This window comes from Peromyscus leucopus, chromosome 2 (assembly GCF_004664715.2).
Source record: "Peromyscus leucopus breed LL Stock chromosome 2, UCI_PerLeu_2.1, whole genome shotgun sequence".
In the NCBI taxonomy this organism is placed as follows: Eukaryota; Metazoa; Chordata; class Mammalia; order Rodentia; family Cricetidae; genus Peromyscus; species Peromyscus leucopus.
The window spans coordinates 135,467,099-135,489,650 of record NC_051064.1 but is presented as its reverse complement, the minus strand read 5'-3'; the positions used below and the strand labels follow the sequence as shown (position 1 = coordinate 135,489,650).

General features: G+C 53.6%; 1 protein-coding gene across 2 annotated transcripts in view; it reads left to right on the top strand.

Annotated features, from left to right (window-relative positions):
• Nucleotides 1-22,552, top strand: part of Man1c1 (mannosidase alpha class 1C member 1) — a 148,030-nt gene that overhangs the window by 59,141 nt on the left and 66,337 nt on the right. Inside the window, exons 1-2 of one of the 2 annotated variants that reach the window (XM_037203060.1) lie at nucleotides 4,358-4,376; nucleotides 4,543-4,639. In XM_037203060.1, coding sequence (XP_037058955.1) covers nucleotides 4,543-4,639 — 97 coding nt within the window. In that variant the 5' untranslated portion in view covers nucleotides 4,358-4,376. Of the gene's footprint in view, nucleotides 1-4,357; nucleotides 4,377-4,542; nucleotides 4,640-22,552 lie in introns of those variants that run through there. The other variant, XM_028875470.2, reaches the window with a different exon arrangement.

Below are 22,552 nucleotides of genomic sequence, written 5' to 3'. Positions count from 1 at the left end.
TTATGCCCCAAATCTGGGTTGCACACAGATGTCAGTCCATCTCGTCCAAGTCTGTCCATTGCTCAAAGCAGGCAGACATGGAGCTGCATTCAGATCTGGTTCACAAAGTTCTGGACAGCGTGGGATGGCAGACAGAGCCTGGTGACACAGGAATCACTGGGGACAAAGGGTGACCCACAGCTGCAGGATGGCCAAGGCAGGTTGGTACTGTTTCTGCTCTTTGCCCAAATGAGGTGATTAAGTCACGTACCCCAGAAACATGTAGTGCAGGAAGGTGTGTGGTCACAGAGGGTGCCGTGGCCAAGCATGCAGTATTCAGAGGTTAGTGATGACCCACCTGTTGACAGAGCGAGGCTGTTTGAGAGTTGGGTCCCCCAAGTGAATGTGTGTGCTGTGGAAGATGCTTCTTCCCTCTGAACACTAGGGGAGAATAGATTTGATGGCTTCAGGGAGGACTTGTGACATTCTGCAGCTGATGGGGCTTCCCAGTAAGGTGAACCCCCCTCCATCATTGGGGTGTCCATATCCAAGGAGAGGTAACTTATGTTCTACTTAGAAACTCGGGAGAGACAGGAGGGAGCCTGAGTGACCTCCAGGGTCTTTAGGACCTTAGGTTCACATTGCTACCTTTCATGCCTTTGGACAAGTCTCTTCGTGTGCCCCTTGTATCCTATGTGTCTGTCTAAGCATTTGGGTCCCAGTAGGCTCCTCTGAAGTCTGTCTTTGAGCAGGCTGGGTCTCATCTGTGTCAGGGAGTCCACAAAGGCCTCCTGGCCACGGGTTAGCTACAAGGCCCGTTTTCCTATTTGCTCTTCATTCATTGCTTTAGCAGGCCTTTAATAAGCTGCTCCCATGTGTCGGTGGTGGGTGTGCAGTACGAATAGGGGGTGGGGACTACATTGAAGGCAGTAGGGAAAATATGCTTGACCCCGGACACCCAGGTACCTGTTTGGTTGGTTGGTTTTTGAGGCAGGGTCCCATGCAGCCCAGGCTGGCCTCTGACCTACCACATAACCAGGATGATCTTGAACTGGAACATGGGCTGACTCAGGCAGGGCTGGCACTGAAGACCCTCGGCACGGGCATCCTTCAGCCGGGCCCTGAAGGAAGATGAGCAGCTGGCAGGGGGAGAGGGTGGGGCTGGGAGAACATCGCCTCCACAGCACAGCTCACAAACTGCAGCCCACGCCCGGGCCTAGCAGGTACTTGCTAAGCTTGTGCATGCCCATCTGATACCCAAGCATCTGGGCCCGAGGGGCAGTGCGCGTGCATGCAGTGCGCGTGCATGCAGTGCGCGTGCATGCAGTGCGCGTGCATGTGAGGGTTTGCACACAGAGGCAGCTGCAATGCCTTCCAGGTCCAGCCCCAGGTGACACAGGGATCATCTGTGCCTTTGGCTACCTCTGTCGTCCCCCCCACCGATGTGGCTGGCTGTGAGAACAGACAGGCGGCAGCCCAGAGGGGACAGCTCTGGGTAGACACCCGTGATCCCCGTAACTCATCCTGAGCACTCACTTATTTCGAAGCAGGGGTAGGTTCAGGGTGGGGTGTGGCAGCCCACACACCTCCGCTCCAACCTTTCTGTGGTTTATGTTCTGAAATCTTGTTACTGCCTACCCCCCTGCCAACTGTGATGGCGGGGGCGGGGGGGGTCACAGGAGAGAGGGAGGGAGGACTCTATTCTCCCTCCGCACGCATACCCAGCAATTACTCCCCGCTATTGCCAATTCGAGATAAGTAGAAAATAACAGAGGAACGGAGGCAGGCCTCCAGGCCTGTGCCGAGTTCTTACCATGCACTGCCATGACACTGGCATGGGCCGTGGCAGCTGGGAGCCCCACATGGCTCCGTATGATGGGGCCTGCTGCTCTGGAGAGACAATCATGTTCCAGTCTGGCTAGCTGCGCATCCCCAATCACTCTCCATGTAGGAGCCTCAGTTTCACCATTTGTCTCCCGGGAACCTGGTGCTAGAGCGTCCTGCCATTCAGAGTCCAGCCCACACCGCCGTGAGGTCGCTCCCCTGGGGATTTTGGTCACAGCAGCGATATTGCCAGAAGAGATTCTGGCTTCTAAGTCTGGGGGCCAGGAACACGGCTGAGCAGGGGAATGTAGCAGGGCCCGCTGCAGAGTCAGGTGCTGCAGCAGGAAACAGGGCAGCGTAAACCAAGGCAACACTGAGAAACGGAACCCAGCACGTTGGAGGGACTTGGATGTGGCTCAGTTAGCAGAGTGCTCGCCTAACGTGCAGGAGGCCCCGGTTCCATCCCCAGAACCACGTGAGAGGCGGAGACAGGAGGACCACAAGTTTAAGATTGTCTTTGGCAGTGTAGTGCCTCAGGGGCCAGCCTGGGCTACATGAAACCCTGCCACAAAAAACAAGCAAACATACACATATAATATAGATCAAATATCTTTAATTTAAAAAAATGAAAGCCAGGTGTAGGGACACACACCTTTAATCCCAGCATTTGGGAGGCAAAGGCAGGTGGCGCTCTGTATGTTCAAGGCCAGCCTGGTCTATATAGCAAGTTTGAGGCCAGAGTCAGTGAGACTCCGTCTCAAAATAAGTATGTAAGTAAATAAATACCAACAGACAGAAACCCACCCAAGGGAGGGGCTGGAGAAGTGGGTTGGCAGTTAAGAGCACTGGCTGCTCTTCCAGAAGACCTGGGTTCAGTTCCCAACACCCACATGGCAGCTGTGACTCCAGTCACCACCTGTAGCTCGTTCCAGGGGATCTGTCACCCTCTGTAGCCTCTGTAGGACCAGGCATGTACTTGTTACATGTACATACATGTGCATAGGTGCAGGCAAAACACCCATAAAAAATAAAAATGAATTGACTTTTAAAGAAATCCAAAAGTGATCCAAACTGAAATTTTGGGGGAGACAGCATGACTTCACTTCCACACCCGACTTCATGTAACAGGGTCACATTCACACCACAGATGCAGTAAAAGTACTGTGAAGTGTGGTCCTAATTAGTGTTATCAATAAAAACCAGGAGTCAAATATTGGAGAAATAACCTGGCAGAGCGGAGCAGAGCAGCAGCCACTAGAGACTTCTGACCCCTCTGTATCCTCAGACTGAATGGGCCCCGAGATCCTGTCTCCACCTCCTGATTGGGCTGGGATTAAAGGTGTGAGCCGCCACCACCTGGCCTCTATGGTTAACCAGTGGCTAGCTCCACCCTCTGATCTCCAGATTTTGTTGTCAGATACACCACCAAATATCATACCTGAGTAAAATCATGTTCAGGCTATGTGCCTAAGGTATAGAGGAGAAGCACAAATTTCCTGTTTAGACTTGGGTCCCTCTCCAAGATATTTCATTATGTATATACAGATATTTGAAATACTGAGAAAAAAAAATCCGAAATCCAGAACGCTCTGGTTCCAAGCATTTGGAAGCTCATGTGTGTGATACAGGTGGTCCTCTGTGTGGCCCGGGGATCAGCCACAGCATGTGTGAACTGTTAAAGGCAAGTCCATGCCTTGCCCCAGACCTGCTAAGTCAGAAGCTTGGGGAGCAGCCTCACTGGCCTGGGCTTCACCGCTTCTGGCTAGCTTTTGAGAGCCGAGGGATAAGGTGGGAAGCAGGAAGGGCTGGGAGAGCCATACCGGGCCTCTGAAGGCCAGGGAGGGAGGACAGCCCGTGTTAGTCAGTCCCTGCCATTGGAGGCAGGCATTTCACTTCCTTCTTCCGTTGTTGAACCCTTCTAAGATGGTGGCTGAGCAGGCATCACCCTGTCTTGTTAAAGCAGGCTTCCCACAAAGAGTAGGCATCCGGGCCGGGGGAGGGGTGGGGGGGCGGGTGGCTGAGGCGGGGTTAGAATTCAAGCCCCCACTCTGTCTACTGCACCCATTCTTCCCCAGCTACCTGCACCTCCTGCAAATAAATCCTGCTTTGGGCTCCATTCCTCTGTCACCCTGGAGCTCTGTCCTCACCCCACCCCCCAGGCCTCCTCCTGCACCCGGCCATGCAGAAGTGAAAGTGACGGTGTGAAAGCCAGTGAGGGAGACTCTGGGAATGAGGAAGCAGGGTGGGCACAGATTGTCACCGGGGGCCATTTGGGCAGGTCACCCCACTTCTGACCCAGCTCTTACGTGTATATATAGATGGTGATTCGCAATACTTGGTCAGGAGGAGGGTGGGGGAGGGAGGGGAGAGATCATTCTGTTAAATTGAGACAGGCACTCACCCTGTGAGTAAATGAGTTATTTCTCTTCCCTTAGACCAGGGCAGGGCAGGGAAGGCTACGTGGAAGAGGTGGCCTTCATTTTTTTTTCCTTGGCAGTACTGGGGATCCAAAGAAGGACCTCATACAAAGATGGGCAGGTCCCTACCACTGAGCCACACTCCCTGCCTAGGAGGTGGCTTAGCTTCCTTCGTGTGTGGAGAGACTGGAGGGGGATGGCTTTCCCAGGCAGCTCTGATTGGGAATGAAATCAGGCTGAGACCTTTGGCAGAGGGTGTGGTGGGCACCACTGGCCACCAGCATCGTCTCACCGGGGTCTGGTCCCCTGCTCTTTCCCGCAGATGATGCGGTTTTCGTGGCAGAATTACCGCCGGTATGCGATGGGCAAGAATGAGCTCCGGCCCCTCACAAAGGATGGCTACGAGGGCAGCATGTTTGGTGAGTCGACGCAGACCCCCCGGGACGCTGGGTGCAGCTTCGCTTTGGCCTGCCCTCTTCTAGGCTCGCCAAGCTTCTCTGGACTCGGAGCACTCCAGGGCTTCTGTCCATTCGTACAACCTTGCATCCGAGCTGTGGGGCTTGGGAAGGTGAGGATGGTGCGGGACAGGGTTTGGTGACGTGAACACGGAAGACTGGGTAAATATACTCCCCTGGAGGGCGGTGGTGAGATGACATTGTCCCCATAGAGAGCAAACGTGTGTGTGTGTGTGTGTGTGTAAAGAGACTAGGTTTGGCCGCCTTTAGATAAAGTTCTGGGGTGTCGTCCCTATGGCCTGGTGACAGCAGATGGGCCACATGTCCTTGTGTTTCTCCTGCAGCCCTCTGGCCATGCCCCCTCCCTGCGGCAGCGTCCTCTGGGCCCAGAGCCCCTTTGTATGTCTCCTGACGTCTGTAAGCCCAGCCTCCTCGTTCAGTTGTCACTCTAGAGAGAAGACGCTCTGGACAGCCTGGCCATCTCCTTCCTTTAGGGAAGGATGCTGTGCTGGACCAGAGAAGGGTGGCACCATACTTTCTAATCCTCACTCCGGAGGAATACAGGTTGCTAGAGTTGGATCCAGAGAAGCAGGCCTGAGCTGGAAATGCCCAGAGAAACCTGAAGGGTGGCTGGATACCAGAGGCCGGGGCCTGTGTGTGTGGACCTCCCTCTGCCAGGGTTGGTGTTTAGGAGATGTGACTGGGACCCACATCCTCCTCCCACAGTCAGTGCTGGAGGCTCTCTGCCCATCCCAATGAATCACCTCTGCAGCAGCAGGAGAAAGGGGTGTGGATTTGAACAGCCTTACGCATTTGTGAATGTAGGAGGAAAGGGAATCCAAAGATTACAAAGTGGGCAAAATAAATGAGCAGATTAAAGTTGGTCTGTCTTGATAATGTAGCCGCTGTTGACATCTTTGTTCATGTTCTTCCAATGTTCCCTCCTGTGCATTTCCCCTTGTATGTGCAGTTTTGACTCTGTGGGAGGGACCTAGGGTAAATTGTATTTCTGTAAACGATAAAGAGTGTGCTTTGGTTGCTTTTCTCCTTTCTGTGGCCAAACATCTGGCAAAAGTCAACTTAATGAAGAGCGAGTTTGTGTGGCTCACAGTTTAAGGGCCCACAGTCAGTCCATCTCGGTGGAGAAGGCGTGGGGGTGGGGCAGGAGTGAGGTGGCCGCTGTCATTGTTTCCACGGTAAGGAAGCAGAGAGGGGTCAGCTTGGTGCTTAGCTTTTCAATTCAGTCTGTGCCCTGAGCCTCACCCAGAGGTGGGCCCTGAGCCTCACCCAGAGGTGTGTCTCTTTGTGATTTTAAATCCAGTCAAGTTGACAGTGAAGATTTAACTGTCGCAGAATTTTCTATTATTGTTATTATTATTATTATTTTTAATATTTGAGCCTGGCATAGTGGTGTTTACTTTTAACTCTAGCACTTGGGAGGCAGAGGCAGAGGCAGAGGCAGGCGGATCTCTATGAGTTGAAGGCTGGTTTGTCTACATGGTGAGTTCTAGGACAGCCAGGGCTATGTAGAAAGAACCTGTCTCAAAAACCCAAAGCAATAATACTGATAATAATAAACATTTGAGATGGTTCTCACTGTGTTCCCGTCTGATGTTGAACTCTTGCTCTCAAACAGTCCTCCTGCCTCAGCTTCCTGAGTGGCTGGGACGACAGTCTGCCCAGCTTATATGACGTGACTTTAGTGGTTTAATTTGTCCCCCTTTCTTCTCCGTAAAGAGGAACTGGTGTTGGTGGTGGAGTGTTCGCGTTTGAAACCGCGGTGTAGACGCAGCCATTGCTCAGGGTTATAGGAAGCACTTCTAGGAGGGACTGGGCTAAGTCCCGCCCATTTGCTGTGGTTCCCAGGGCCCAGGATGGATGGGTGGATGGATGGATTGATGGTTTTTTTTGAGACAGGGTTTCTCTGTGTAGCCCAGGCTGTCCTGGAACTCGCTCTGTAGACCAGGCTGGCCTCGAACTCATGGAGAACCCACGAGTGCTGGCATTAAAGGCATGCACTGCCGCCGCCGCCACCTGGTTCTGAGCCTAGGATTCAAATCACAGCCCTTCAGAACTTTATCAAGTGAGGGAGAACCCTGGGCTCCTGGAAGGATGGCAAGAACAGATCCCTTGAGTTAGAAGACGCGGGTGCAAATCCTCCCTCTGTCCTTAGCTATGTGACTGTGCCCAAGTCCCTTAACTTCTCTGGGCTCCCGATGGTACGGCTTTTGGCCTGGGGCTTCTGTGAGGACATCTGTGGGAGCCTGTGTGAGTACCTGAAGGACCATGTGTTGGGAATGAGAGCGGCAGTTGACCCAGGAACCCTGGGATGAGCTCTGAGTTCCCTTGGGTGTTCTGACTCCTAGGTGGGGGCCCTAGGAGCCCATTGCCTGGTCCCTAGGGCACTCCCGGCAGTAAGCATGCACCCCAGGGTGCCCTGGTGGCCTGGGGAGGGGAGAGGTGTGGGACCAGCAGACAGGAAGGAAGGCGCTTTGATCCATTTACTCTTCCAAGCTCCACACTGTTGGGTGCCGGGCCTGGGGTCACCTGCCTGGAACTCAAGGGGTGTGGGACACAGTGAAATCTTCACCAACCTACCTGGGCTCACACTAGCTCTCCTGGCACTCTCGGGGGCCTGTCCAGGGTCTTCAGAAAGGGACAGGCAGAGGTGACCATTTGACAATGCTGTAAATAGTCCTTATCGACTTGACAGTCTGGATTCCGACAGACCTAGGTTCAAACTCAGGCTTCCCTGCTTTCTTGTTGCGTGATCTTGGGCTAGCCTTTTCCCCTGTGGCTGTTTGTGGGAACTGGAGCCACTGGTGGTACTGAAACACAGCCTGGCCTGCCTGTCTCAGTGTCCCTGTCAATGGTGACAGTTCTCAGAATTCAAAGTCCACAAGGGCACACCCAGAAGACAAGGCTCCATTCCTGGAGCCAGGGAGAGGATCCCAGAGGTGGGAGCAGCTGCCCTGGCCTGAATCCAGCACTGTACCACACTCCTGCTTCTTTCCTGGACCCAGCAGGGGCTGTTGGGTGGCCTCTGCCATTACCAGTGACCTCAAGTAGGCTGAGCCCTATAGACACAGGATCCCCGGGGTAGGCAGGAATGGGCAGACCTGGGCTGTCTGGCTGAGTGAGACCCTGCCCAGCTTCCCCTGTGTGCAGTGCTCAGATGGAATGGGTTCCTACGGCCTAGTCCCAGGGACTGCATTGGGTGTCTGCACATGGGGAAGGTCCCGAGATCACACCAGTGCCTCCCTTTGCCAAGATCTACAGGAGCTGTGGTGGCATTGGTTACTGTCTGAGCCTGGTCTCTCTGGTCTCTGTGTGGCCCCTCACCATGCCAACCACCCCACGCTGCCCCATCCTTCCTCAAAGCTATTCTTACTCTGAGGGCAGATCCTCTTGCTGAAGGCCGGCTTCTGTGAACTGGGCATTCCACTGTCTCAGTAGCTCGTTCTCCTCCACATCCGGCTCAGCAGGCCCCATCGGAAGACACTCCCAAGGCCACCAGAGAAGACGACAGCCCACTCTTGGCCTGTCGCTCAGGCCAGAGCACGTGCCCTTCCCTTCCTCCAGAAGTTTACCATATGGGACACCTACTGTGAGCCGGGTGGCAGAGGGGCATGGACTTGAGGTCCAGATAAGCTTGTGTGGCTCTCGAGGACTGGGCGGGGGCTCAGCTTCCTGGCCTGTGGTGATTGTAATTATTTTATATATTTTCTGTGTGTAAGAGGTGGAGGTCAGAGGCGTCTTCTACAATGTGAGTCCTGGGGATTAAACACCCCCCTGACAGGCTTGTCAATAGGTACCTTTACCCCATGAACCATCTTGCCAGCCCTGCCCCTGGGAATTAATAGGGACATGTGCCCGGGACCCAGCCCCAAGCACCAAGAGCTACCTGCTCTTACTGCTCCTGTCGCGGAGGCCAGTCCTCAGACTGGGACAGTGCAGGGTACAGTGGTAGGAGAGACAGCCACCATATCGTAAAAGCAAGTGGCCTGGTACACAGAGGCCCTGCCCCTTTGCCTGCAGAAGAGGCCAGCCACTGATAGCCACCGCTAGAACTTGGGGGACGGAGTTCACTGAGGGCAGGGATTTACTGCCACTCTGATGTCCCTAGCTGTGTGATCTTGGGCAAGTTTGGTGACCGCTCTGGGGCTGTTGGCCCAGCTGCACAAGGCTTCCTTCCCAGGATTGTTTTTAGAGGAAGAGGTTAGCGCACACAAGCTGATGCGCATGCTCGGCACCCAGTGCTGCGAGCATGGCGCAGGAAGAACCCTGAGGTCAAACGCTTCTGCTCCCGTGTTGTGGGGGCCATGCCCAAGTGCCCTGGACCCAGAAACCCACTTCAGGGCCGTAGGGCTGTCCCCCGCCCCGCCCCGTCCACATTGCCCCTGGTAGGAACACAGTGGACACTGCTCCTCTTGGCCCCTTATTTGAACAGCATCCTAGAATTTTGTGACAGGAAAGCATCAGGAAATAAACCAGCCTCTTGCCAGCAGAAGGGTTCGGGGTGTCCAGGACAAGTGATCAGCAACCCCTGTGCTTTGCATCCCAGGTCAGCCAGTCGTGACTGCACTCAGTGAATGCTCCTGTCTGTCAGTGCAGTGAGAACGTGGTCCCTTCCTGACAGAAATATCATGGATGGGATAGAGTCTTGTTGCTACTGGAGGGTCCCTGGATAGTGTGGCTGGTCCTTTTTTGTTTTGGTTTGGTTTGGTTTTGGTTTTTGGTTTGTTTTGTTTTTTGATTTTTTTTCGAGACAGGGTTTCTCTGTATAGCTCTGGGGACTGTCCTGGAACTCGCTCTGTATACCAGGCTGGCCTCAAACTCACAGAGATCGGCCTGCCTCCACCTCCCGAGTGCTGGGATTAAAGGCATGCGCCACCACTGCCCGGCTTGTTCCTTTTTTTTAGAGTTTGGGGAAAGCTGAGGCTCAGAGAGGGGAAAGGGGACTTGGTGGAGATGACAGGGCACATTAACCCCAGGGGCTCGAATCCCAGGCCACTGCACTTACAACACCCATCTGGAGATCAGCCAGATTGCCACATGTGACCTGCCACTGTAGTCGGGTCACCTCCAGGGGCAGCTATTCTCAGAGCTTCAGAGCAGCCTTTCAGGAGGTGTGGGATTTGGGGTCCAAATCCACCACACCCACATACTCATCACTCCAGATACCAGGGCTGCATTTCAAGTGTGTCCCTCCCATCCCTTGTAAGGTGTCACTCACTCACTGTAGCCCCATTTCACAGGCGAGAGAGCAGAGCCAGAGATCTCTAGGACCTGGGGTAGCTGAGTCCCAGGTGTAATGTGGGCTCTGAAGCCCAAGTACTAAGCTTCCACACTGCCCTGTCCTGCCCCACGCACAGTGTTGGGAGTGGGACAGAAAACTGGTCTCAGGTTTGGAGTGATGTGTCTTCTGGTCCACCTCTCCCTGGACAGTATCGCTGGAGTCCACATCACCTGTCCCTCCTTGCCATTGCTGGACACGAGCCAAGCTCTTAGGGCTCAGAGGACTTGTCTTCCACCTAGAAAATCTGCCCAGCAGGAACCACCTGCTTGCAGCCATGGCACTGGCTGGCTGAGCTGAGCTGAGCGGCAAGGAGCAAGGGATTTGAGAGTCCGGCCGGCCTGGGTTTGAATCCTGGGTCTGCCACTTACTCATCCTCTGACACAGAGTTACTGCCCTGACCTCTCTGCACTCAGTTTCTCCATCTGCACAATGGAGACAGCAATAGCGTCCTCCGACATAAGAATTCAATGCAGCTGCTGTGTGTTAAACACCTGGAGCAACACCTGCCCACGTGCCCTCCTCAAATGGAAGCCGCTGTCAGCATTCTACTCGCTAATTAATAATAATGACTCTAATTCTAATCCAGGAAAGAGCAGGGTCTGGCACACAGCAGGCTCTTGATGTATTGTAGAGAGACCGAGCAGCCTGCCACAGTCTCTGCCTGGGCCATTTCCCCTTTGTTCCCAGCCTGGCTCGGCTGTGCTCCGCCGTCTCTCATCCCCTTCGGTGGCCTTGACCTCCTGCCATGAAGTGCGCTCAGAATCAGCAAAGAGACCAGGAGAAGTAGCTGTCCTGCTTGGTCAGCAAATTTGGTTCCCCGAATCTTCCCTGTGGAGGATGGAGGTGTTTGTACGGCCAAAAGCAATATCCCCTAGCTCCGAGCCAAGCCCCAGGGTGATTGCGGAAGCCCCAGATTGGATTCTGTCTTTGCCCATGGATTCCCCGATAGAACTGCCAACCCAGTGCCCATCATGGGGATGATTTATAGCCGTGAGTGAGTTAAGAGGCAAAATGAACATGGTGCGATTTTCGGATCACAGGCTGGCAGTGCTCGGCCTTGGCAGAGAGAAAAATCATCTCTGCCTTGTAGACGGAACAAATAGGATGCTGAGGAGTGAATAAATCCAGACCCTGCGGTGTCATTTCTACAGTTGCTGTAGGGTGTGTGGCCTCGTAGTGTCGCCTGCGTGCTGTTCACACTCGGGTAGACGTGCCGTTCTTCCTGGTCGGTCTCAGACACGATAGCTCCTCCCCCGTGGAGCTCCCTTTCGAGAAGCCAGCTTGGCCAGCTCAGCAGTTTGTGAAGCATACCGGCTTCCCCACGTCTCCCTGGATCCCTACCACGCCTCTCAGAGTTTGTTTCTGAGAGGTAGCAGTTTTGATTGCAGACACTCACCTGAGTTGGAATCCCACCCCTGAGTGAAACTAAACAAGTCTCAGACTTCTCTGGCACCCAGTTTACTCCTGCGTGAGGCTGGAGGGGGTCGAGACACACAGAGCGGTACCAAACAGCAAGTTTTTCGTCCTGGTCTGGGGCGATGACCCAAGTTTGATTCCCAGATCTGATGTGAAAATGCTGGGCATAGAGGTGCATGCTCGCACCCCAGCACTGGGGATACCGAGCCAGGCGGATCTGGAGAAGGGGCGTCACTGGACAGCTAGCCTAGTCTATTTGGCGAGATCCAGACCAGTCAGACCCTGTCTCAGAAAATAAGGTGGACAGTGCCTAGAGACATGGAGACACCTGGGGCTGTCCTCTGGCTTTCACACACGTGTGCACAGACACCTGCATGCTAATACACACAATTTTTATCTTCCCTGAACTTACACATTCTGTCCCTGATGCTTTTTTCCCCAAAGGATTACATTTGTTCATTCATGTGTGTGGTTGTATGTGGGTGACATGTGCCTGGACATATATGTGGAGGTCAGAGAGCAAATTTCAGGAATCCGTTCTCACCTTCCATCATGTGGGTTCCAGGGATCGAACTCAGATCATCAGGCTTGGCGGCAAGCACCTCTACCTGCTGAGCCATCTCGAGTGCCCACCACCCCTCAAGTCGTCTGGTGAAAATACTCTTTCTGTTTTATGAGCTGTTTTTCTGGAGTTTTTCTTCTGGGGAAGAAAAAACATCTGTAGTTCCTGGAACATCAGTGTCAGGCCGGGCAGCCGGCTGGTTCTGGCAGGCTGTGCGCACACATTCCTGACTTGGGCTGGAGTTTGCTTCGAGAATGACTGCAAGCGGCAACACTCAGTTCCTTGGACAGAATAGGTCAGGCTCTGGGGCAGCCAGCACCCTCCCAGGAAGTCACATGCTTTGGAAGCCCTGCATGCTCCATCCGGAGGCCAGAGGGTGGAAAAGCACAGAGGAAATGAACTGGAAACTCAGGCCACTGGCAGATGTGCCTTTGGCGAGGAGAGTAATTGGATGAAAAGTCAGCCCCGCTGTGATGAAGGACAGGCTGGACCTGCAGTCACTGGACAGATGCTATGGCCCCATGAGGTCTCCCTGGGACCTTGAATGACAATCCCCTAGCCACCTTCTGATGGCCAGAATGCCCCTTGGGTCACCCTTGGTGATTTCAGAGTAAACACTCCTCTGCAGCATGATGCACTGGGTTTTCAGGCTTGCAGGCAGCCGCCTGGCCACTGGCAGGGCTCCGCTCACTCCCTCCGAGACCTTTCTCTCTCCTCCAAGCAGTTTCTAATTAAGATGCATCATGGCCCTTTTCTTTTTCTCTAAAAGCCCTAGCACAGAGGGGAATTTATTTCTTTAGAAAATATAGTAGCAGGTTGTTGTAAAAAGAGTTCTCAGGCGGGAGGCCTGGGTTGGTGTCCCAGCACTGGCGCCGGCTGTCACCAGAGCTCACAATGTCCTCTGGGCCTTGTCAGGGTCTGCACAAAGGGTCTGTGCACAGGGCCTCTGCCCCTGGACGACTCCTGGTGTCTTACTAGGGTGGGTGCGCAATCTCTCTCTCTCTCTCTCTCTCTCTCTCTCTCTCTCTCTCTCTCTCTCTCTCTCTCTCTCTCTCTCTCTCTCAGCTATTGCTGATTCTCTTGGCATCTGAAATGTTAGCAACAAGTCCTGCTCCTGTGGGAGCGGAGTGAGTCAGGGTATCTATTCCCAGAGTGACTTACTGCCATGCGTGAAATGATTCATATTGAAACTGACATTCCCTCCCCGTGGCAGCGTGTTCCACCCACTCTCCAAAGACCTTTCTTTCCTTGGAAACAAGGCTGAGCCGACAGCAACCAGCCCCCTCTCTTCTCACAACGCTGATGGCACACACTCGCCAAACTTCCCAGCAGATTCTGTGACTCATAGGAATGTGGATTCACACCGTGGCAGATCAGCAATGCCAGTAGGATTCTCTACAGCCATCTGGTCTGTTGCCTGAGGACGGGAAAGATGGTACCCAGGGCAGGGACTCCCCTGAGGCTTGACAACCTAGATTTGAACCCTGCTTTTGGAACATGTAAGTGTTTCTTATATGTAATTGTTATGTAGCTCTGTCCCCAGATGAAAGCATTTTCTGTTGAAGGGAGACTTGATAAGACCCAGAAAGTAGAGGAAACTCACAAACCATAGGAAGTTCCTGAAACTTAAAAGATTTACAAAGCCCCACCCCCATGATTATATGAGGTGTGGCCATTGCTGAGAAATTGTGCCACCTGCCAGTCCCGCAGGGAGTTCAAGGGATGCCACTTTCATGAGTTGTCATCTTGCTGGGGTAATGCAGCTGCTTTCAGGTTGCCCGTGGTCATTTAAGTGACCCCAGAAAACTCACTGGTTTACTCAGCTGGACTTTTGGGACCCTTTCTTTGGTCTATCATCAGTGTCTCCAGGAAAAGCCATGAAATACTTGCTTGGGAAAAAAAAAAGCAAACCAAAACTCTGAGGTGTTACTTACAATGTCTACCCAGTAAAATCATAAACACACAGTCCTGTCAGTTCTACACATACAGCTGTGGCTGGCCACACAGACCCACATGGAGAGGGGTCCTGTTTCACTAGAAGGTCCTTTCTGGTCAGTAGGTTTCCAGGGGTGGCTGCTGTTTGGACTCCTGACACCGTGAATTCATTTGGTCTGTTCTAAGCTTTCATTATGTCCTGCGCCTTCCGGACTTGATTCTCACCTCATTATTCTGTTGTGAACAGTGACTGATCCTTTATCAGGTCTGTCTGCCTATTCTTCTGTTGCTGGCCATTTTTGTTTCTGATATTTGGTGACTTATGTGTGAGTTTCTGTAAAATACTTTTTGTTTACCATGAAATGATTTTTGGTATATTTATGGAAGTTTTAACCATTGTCACAATTCATTTTAGAATATTTGCATCATCTCTCATAGAAACCCCACACTGGCAGACAGGTGGTCCCACTTCCCTCTAATCCCCCCCCACCCCCACCCCCCAATGTAGCTGGCTAATTCTGAGTGCTTTATCTAAATAATGTGTTCCGGCCTGACTCTGGACTGTCCCCCACAGGCTGGTGTTTTCCGGTCTGACTCTGGACTGTCCCCCACAGGCTGGTGTTCCGGCCTGACTCTGGACGGTCCCCCACAGGCTGGTGTTCCGGTCTGACTCTGGACTGTCCCCACAGGCCGGTGTTTTCCGGTCTGACTCTGGACTGTCCCCCACAGGCTGGTGTTTTCCGGTCTGACTCTGGACTGTCCCCCACAGGCTGGTGTTCCGGTCTGACTCTGGACTGTCCCCCACAGGCTGGTGTTCCGGCCTGACTCTGAACTGTCCCCCACAGGCTGGTGTTTTCCGGTCTGACTCTGGACTGTCCCCCACAGGCTGGTGTTTTCCGGTCTGACTCTGGACTGTCCCCCACAGGCTGGTGTTCCGGTCTGACTCTGGACTGTCCCCCACAGGCTGGTGTTTTCCGGCCTGACTCTGGACTGTCCCCCACAGGCCGGTGTTTTCCGGTGTCTGACTCTGGACTGTCCCCACAGGCCGGTGTTCCGGTCTGACTCTGGACGGTCCCCCACAGGCCGGTGTTTTCCGGTGTCTGACTCTGGACTGTCCCCACAGGCCGATGTTCCGGTCTGACTCTGGACGGTCCCCCACAGGCCGGTGTTTTGATCTCTTGGTCCCAGCTGGTGGTACTATCTGGACTGGAGCCTTTGGTCCTGAGTGGTAGAAGTCCCACTAAGGGCGGGCTTTGGAGACCATACCTGCCCTGTGTTGAAGAGGTCACCACACGCTCCTGCAGTATGGACTGTGGGTTGCTCCCCTGCATGCCTTCTCTGCCACGATGGACTGAGAACGTTGGAAACCATGAACCAGAGTCAGGTTTCCCTCTGTTAAGATGTTTCTCGCACATATTTCATCATAGTAACACAAAAGTAACTAACATATGGTTTGTGTAACACCTGGTCTTTGTAACTGGTTCTTTCTCTGAGTGTGTTTTGTGGTCTAGCCATATTGTGGCATGTATCAGTACTTTGTTCTTCTTTATTGCTGAATACCACGTTATGGGCTCAGTAGTTGACAGACATTTTTTTCCGGGGGTAGGGGGCAGTCAAGACAGGGTTTCTCTGTGTAGCTTTGGCACCTTTCTTGGAACTCACTCTGTAGACCAGACTGGCCTCGAACTCACAAAGATCCGCCTGCCTCTGCCTCCTGGGATTAAAGTGCTGGGATTAAAGGCGTGGGCCACCACTGCCCAGCCAGACATTTTAAGCTTTCATTTTTTTGTTGTAATGGATAATGCTGCCATGACCAATTGCGTATGGACATAGGCTTTTGTTTCTCTTGGGTATGTGCCTAGGAAAGGATTGTTGGGTTATATGGTAGTTGGACATCTAAACATTGACTGTTTCCCTTAGGGCTACACCAGTTTGCTTTTCCACCAGGAGCCTGTGAGGGTGAGGAGCACTTTGGATATGTTTTTTTTGTTTGTTTGTTTGTTTGTTTTTCTGGTGGGAATAGCAGGTGGTTATGTGAGACACAATCCCTACTTGGATCATACTGTCCAGTATCCTCAGCTTTACTGGGAAGGCATCGGTTTCGCAGGTTGGTTAAGCCAATCGGCAGCCCCAGGCGGTGTGGGAGTTCCGGTTACTCTGTCATCCTGGGCCACACTTGCTGTCCTCCTGCCTTCTTTTTAGTGTCCTGCGCTGCCTGCTCAGCCCTGGTCCGCATGGGTCCTGATCCTCCTGCCTCCTCTTCGGGGTGAACGGGGACACCCACAAATGCTTCTCACATTAAAGCCCTCCTCCTCCTTAAGCCACCCCTCCCCGCTACCTCCCCAGTGCTGTGGAGTGGGGCCCCCCTGCTTTCCAGTCAACTCCAGTGTTACGTGTCCAGCTAAGATGGAGGCAAATGGGACTTCTCCAGTCTGGGGACTGCAGGACCCAGGTACTAAGCATTGACCAGGAGTCAGGAGTCATGGGTCCCTCAAATGCTGACTCCATCACTTGCACACTGGACAGGAGCACGCTCCCTTCCCAAGACCCTGTTTCCTCAGGGGATGTAGACACTCTCCGTTGTGGCCATTGTTGGGATCACGAGAGTCTGTCCCTTTCCTCTGACAACTGTGCGGTGTCTCCTGTGTGCCAGACACTGTCCACGCCGTGTGGACCTCCCCAGCTTGTGTAGACACAGGTCCGCATCAAACATGAGGGTCATGTCTGCAAACGTGAGTTCCACATCTCACTTCTCACTTCTCAGCTACTCGGGACTACAGGCTCCACCTCATACCACACAGGCGCCTAGTGCATGGTCTCTTGGGTTACCCCAAGGTCCTAAAACAGTAGGTGACTGTGTGGCCTTGGCTGTGCTTCTCCCTGGCTGATGCGAGCCCATGCAGCTGGGCGGCCAGTGGGGTCAGTGATGGGGTTGCAGGGATGGATTACTGGCCACTGCAGGGAGCAGCATGCAGCCACGGCTGCTCCCCTGCCGGCGAGGGGCCTCTGGAGCAAGGAGATGGCCTTCCACAGCCCACAGGAGGCGGTCCTCTCAAGCATAACTAGGATCAATAGGCAGGATGACATTTCCTAAAAGAGCCCCAAGGAGACAAAGAGCCCCGGAAGTGTGCTGTCAGCACAGTTTGGTGCTAATATTCAAGTTCGTTTCTCTCTTCATCAGGCCTGAAAGACAACTTGCAATTCTCTGCCGGTGGCTTTTGTTTCCTGTTTTAATGACTGGATAACACACAATCACATTCTCTCCCCCAGTAACTGTGAATTCTGGGACTAGTCCATTCCGGGTCATTGCTGCTGTCATAACCATACCCCCAAGGCCTTGAGGAGGGAAGGACAGAGGAAGGGAACCACGTGTCACTTCCTGTAGGCGGGGGGTATGGCTCTGCCGAGGACCCTGCTCCTGAAATAGCCATTGCCGAGAAGTGCATCTGGACATTGTTTTGCAACCGGTAGCAAACCGGGGTGGTGGCATGTGCCATTGCTAAGCTGGAGTTTAGTTTGCCATCTGCAGGTCCCGGGTCTCCACTGTGCACCTGGCTGGGGGCCGGGTGTGGGGCGGGGAGGAAGGCTGAAAATGAGCCAGACCCAGTGGGCTCAGAGAGGGTAGACAAGGGATACTCACCTTTGCCACCCGTCAGAATGTGTGCCGAGGGCCACATCTGCTGTAGACCCGTGGAGCATCCGAGGAGGGGCACACATCCCGTCCCTGAGGCTCTTGTCGCCTTCCCATCAAGCTCTGCACCTGGCGCTGTGGGGGCCACACCCGGAAGGGCTCTTGTGAGAGCCAGTGCTGTGTTCTTGGGTGCCGGGTTTCTGGGAAGGCACGTGCTGACAGTGAAACCCATCACAGGTGAGGGACAGCACAGGCCGCACCCGGGAGGACACTCGGTGTAGTGCCGCTGCCGCCCAGGGGATGGGAGATGAGGGGTGCAGATCTGGAAGGCAGAGATCTCTGCACTCATCCGTAGATCACTCCCCACGGCCCTGCGCAGGCTGACTTCTTCATTAAGCAAAGCACATGGGGCCCATGGGCTCACAGAATGTTTTAATTTCAATTTCTTTTTCAATCAGAAGATAAAAAAGCACATATAATAATGTACCCAGTGGAGATCAGATGCGTCTTTATACGGATACAGTTGTAAAGGATAATTTTCTTTCGTTCTTTTTAAAAGAAAAAGGGAAGCTGGGTAGAGTAACACAGGCTTACAGTCTCTGCCTTTGAGGATCAGGAGTTCAAGTCCAGCCTGAGCTGCAGACTGAGACCTTGTCTCAAAAGAATAAGAAAAAAGAAAAACCCGAGAAAGGGGCCCAAAGACAACCTTGCCAAGGCCCAGGGAGTTACACCCACCCTGCTGACTGGCCCTGCCTTCGCCCGATGGGGGCGGGGTTCTGAAACCTGGGCCTGCTCAGATCTCGTGAGAAGGACCCAAGTCACTGCTGCCCTCAGAGCTGGCGGTGAACCCAGCAACAGCTTGTCTCCTTGTCTCCTTTCATATCAACGTGTGGCAGTGGGTTCCCACGTCTGGATGCCTCCTCTGGAGCATCCGCCATCTCGTCTTAAAGGGGAAACGGACTCTGAGAGAAGTGACCTCCCAGCTGCTCGGGTGGGGTTGTACCCAGGCTGCTTGCTTCCAAGCTGAGACCCCTTTCTCTTCTGGGTGGGGGCTGGGACCACACAAGCATCCGGGCCTCTAGCATCCTCCAGCCCAAAGGTACCCGGAGGAGGCAGGGGTGTGTTCTGATGACTTTGGGCGGGGGTGGGGGGTGGGGGGAGGGGTGCTGCTCTGTGGACACTGCTTGCCCTGGCACCTGGTGGCCCTCCTCCCTGCTTTAGGGTCTAAAAATAAAGCCAGCGTAGCCTTCTTCACACGGAGGATGAGAAAATCCTGAGCATCCCAGACAGAGCCGTCACTTGACGCTTCCTGCCACCTAAGAGGGTGCGGCTGCGGCTAATGAAGAAGACTTTTGTGGGAAAAGCCGAAGCTTGCTTCCTCGCCTGAAGCAAACCCTGAAGTGACTTCGTTTGAAGGGTTTGACATCCCAAACATCAAACTCCCTCAGACCCAGAAGCAAATGCAAAAGATCTCCTGTAGCCATGGAGAGATGCGTTCTCTAGGCTCTGCCAGGTTCTGGGGGCTGTACATGTCTCTCCTTCAGGGAGCAGGAAGTGGGAGCAGACCTGGGCATGTCTCCAGGGACCAGCCCCCGCCCACCCCAGCCAGAAGCATGCTGCAGTCATAGCTCAGCCCACTAACTGGGGAAGGAGAGCACCCCCTGGGGCTGGGCAGTTGAGCCGACTAGATGGGCGTACAGGGCCTCAGTACCAGCAGGCCTGGTGCGCCATACTCTGGCTGTGCTAACCTTGGGCATGTGCGTTAACCTTCCTGTGCCTCAGTTTCCTTTCCTGGAAAATGTAGGAATTGCGGTGGTTATGAGAACAGGCTTAGTTAGTGCATCATAAAGGAATTTTCTGTCGTTGCTGTCTTTATTTATTTATTTTGATTTTTTTTTTTTTTTTTGAGACAGGGTTTCTCTGTGTAAAAGATCTGGCTGTCCTGGATCTCCGTGCTATAGACCAGGCTGGCCTCAAACTCACAGAGCTCTGCCTGCCTCTGTCTCCTGAGTGCTGGGATTAAAGGCGTGCGCCACCGCCGCCTGGCAGCTGTCTTTATTTTTTATTTTTTTGAGAGTCTCCTATAGCTCATGACGGCCTTGAACTTTGCATTGCAGCTTAGGCTGGCCTTGAACTTGTGATCCTCCTGTCTTCATTTCCCCAGTGCCGAGATGACATGCGCGACCCCCTGTGCCCAGCCCCGTTATCACTATCGCCCTCATCTTTGTTATGAATGTTTTCTGAGGGGCCCATTGAGGGGCCCCAGCTCTGACAGGACGCCCTTACTCCACCCTCCCTTGAATGCAAGCTCACCAACTATGAAAGAAACATTTTTAAGTTTATTTGATGAAGCTGTGCCTCTTTTTTAAAATATTTTAATTTTTTTTTACTGTTTTTTTTAAAGTACATGTCTCTTGTGTGCCTGTGCACCTGAGTGCAGTACCCGCAGAGACCAGAAGAAGCCGTCAGATCCTCTTGAACCAGAGTTACAGGCAGTTGTGAGCTGCCTGATGTGGGTGTTAGGAATTGAACTCAGGACCTCTGGAAGAGCATCCAGTGCTCTTAACCACTGAGCCATCTCTCCAGCCCGAGCTGTGCCCCTTGACCAGAGCTCCCTCTGGTACCCACACCTCCCACACTTAGGTTCCATCCACAGCAGATCCAGCTGGGAGGGTTGAGAACAGCATCCCTGCATCGCCATGATGGTTCTGATGCCCAGAACCAGGTTAGGAACCCGAAGTGACCAGCCCCCACTAATTGACCCAGATAGGATTTTGGCACCTCGAGGCCCCCACCCCCGCACCCTGTAGGTACGGAGTCTGCCTCGTAGCTGGTTTCCTTCTCTGCTGAGGACAGCAGGGGTGGCCTGAAAAACAGCCATATTGTGTGTGCAGTGGCTTCCCCTCAGCCGGTGTCTGCTGACCGCGGAATCTGCACATGGCGGGCAGAGCAGGTCGAAGCAGGTGCCTTCCCGCTGGCCACGTGCAGAGTATTTGAGGCTGTCCACCCCAGTGGAGAACATCTTCCACAGACCTCCACACGGCTTCTAAAGCTTTGCCAAGAGAGGGTTGGGGCTGTGGGTGGATCGTCAGCCTCCTGCTGGACTTGGATACTTCTAAGAAGAAAAGCCTGGAAAGGCTGGCAAGACCACTCAGTGGGTAAAGGTGTTGGCGGCGGAGCCTGACCCCCTGAGCTGGATCCTGGGACACACGTAAAGGTGGAAGAAGAGAACTGGATCCTCAGAGAAGGAAGTGAAGACTCTGTCCTTCACACGTGCTCCATGGTATCCACATATCCTCCCACACATTGTACATCTATACAACAACAATAATCATTGATAATGTACTGGTAGTTCCAGCTTTTCAAGAGGCTGAGGCAGGAGGATGGCTTGAGCCCAGAAGTTGAGAACTAACCTCGGTTACATAATAAGACCTTGTCTAAAATTCAGGGGAAAGGAGGCCTTAAAGAAGTTTTTATTGCCACACACAGCCCATCCCCAGGGCAGGCTGGGTCCTGCCTCCCTGGCCCAAGCTGGCTCCACCCACAGACACCACTGCTGCGCAGGCCTGGCTCAGTCCGTTCATCTCTCCTCTGATGGATGGCCAGGAAAGCAGGTCTGTGGCCTTGGGGTTCCCAGCAAGTGCTTTATCTCTCTCAAGGTTGAGGGGCTCTCCATCCATCCCCCTTATCTGCCTTCCGGCCTCCAGCCGCTCCTGGCTGTGTGAGGCTCGCTGGATTTACGCCTCTCTCTAAAGATCAGCACCGCAGCAGACAGTGTTTTCTGAAGCAGGTGCAACCTCCCCCTGTCCCTGGCCAGATGACTGAACAAATGAACCTGCCTTTTGCCCGGAAACCTGATCCAGAGATGCACAGTCACCCCCTCTGCCCCCCCCCCTCCCCCGCCCCCGTTCCCTATGTGGGGATGATGAAAGCAGGCCCCCAAGTGACACCAGGCAGGCTGTGGTAGCACAGCCTCAGCCTGCTCGGCACAGGCTCCCGACAGAACCCTGGAGGGCGGTTGTTATGGCTTACACATCTCACCACTTCAGTTTGGCACAGGCCTCGAGGTGCCGGGTAAGCATCTTGTCAGCGTCAACACAGCTGACGGAGTTAGACGGTGCAGTTTGCCCGGCCTCCAGCTGATCCTGTGAAAATGTCACTTTCGCTTCCAGAGAGCTGATTTGTGCCCCAAATTTTCTCATCTCTGTAGGCAGGGCCTCTCTGCCAGGTGGAGCAGAACCCTCTTGCCCCCACCCCCAGGCTCCGGTGTTAAGGGGCCCGGGGACAGGCACATTCATGTCTGGCTTGTCACCGGCTTTCAAGGCTGAGTTCTCACGCGATGGGATGGTGAGACATTGCTGGAGAGGCTGTCATCTTTTATTAATATTATTAGTGTGTATGTATAGTGTGTGTGTGTATGTATAGTGTGTGTGTGTGTGCGCGCTGATACATTCACAGGCGCACGCAGGCCAGAGGAGGGTGCTGGCAGCCCCCCCCCCCATCTCTCTCAGCTTTATTCATTTGAGGCAGAATCTCTCACTAACTGGAGCTTGAGTTTTTCTGCTTGGCTGGCAGCCTGTAAGCCCCAGCGCCCCTCCTGCCTGTCCCTGCCTCCCTCATGCTGGCACGACGACCCTGGCTTGTTGCGCGGGTGCTGAGATCCAATCTTAGTCCTCACACTGTGCAGCTGATGCTGTTAACGGCCAGGCTGGCACTCCGGCCTGATGCTGTCGTTTTTGAGCTGCCTTTATGGATGCAAAGCCTTTCCCCGTGTAGGGTGTCCTTTCTCTGCTGTGTTCCTCCTGGATCTTCTCAGTCTGATGAAGTCTGAGAAGACTCTTTTATCTGTGTTGGTATTATCTAAGCACAGGAAAAAAAAAAAAAAAAAAAAAAAAAAAACTTTTTTGAGATGCTCTGTCTGTGTGGCCCTGACTGTCCTGGAACTCACTAAGTAGGCCAGGCTGGCTTTGAACTCAGATCCACCTGCCTCTGCCTCCTGAATGCTGGGGTTAAAGGTGTGCACCACCACCACCA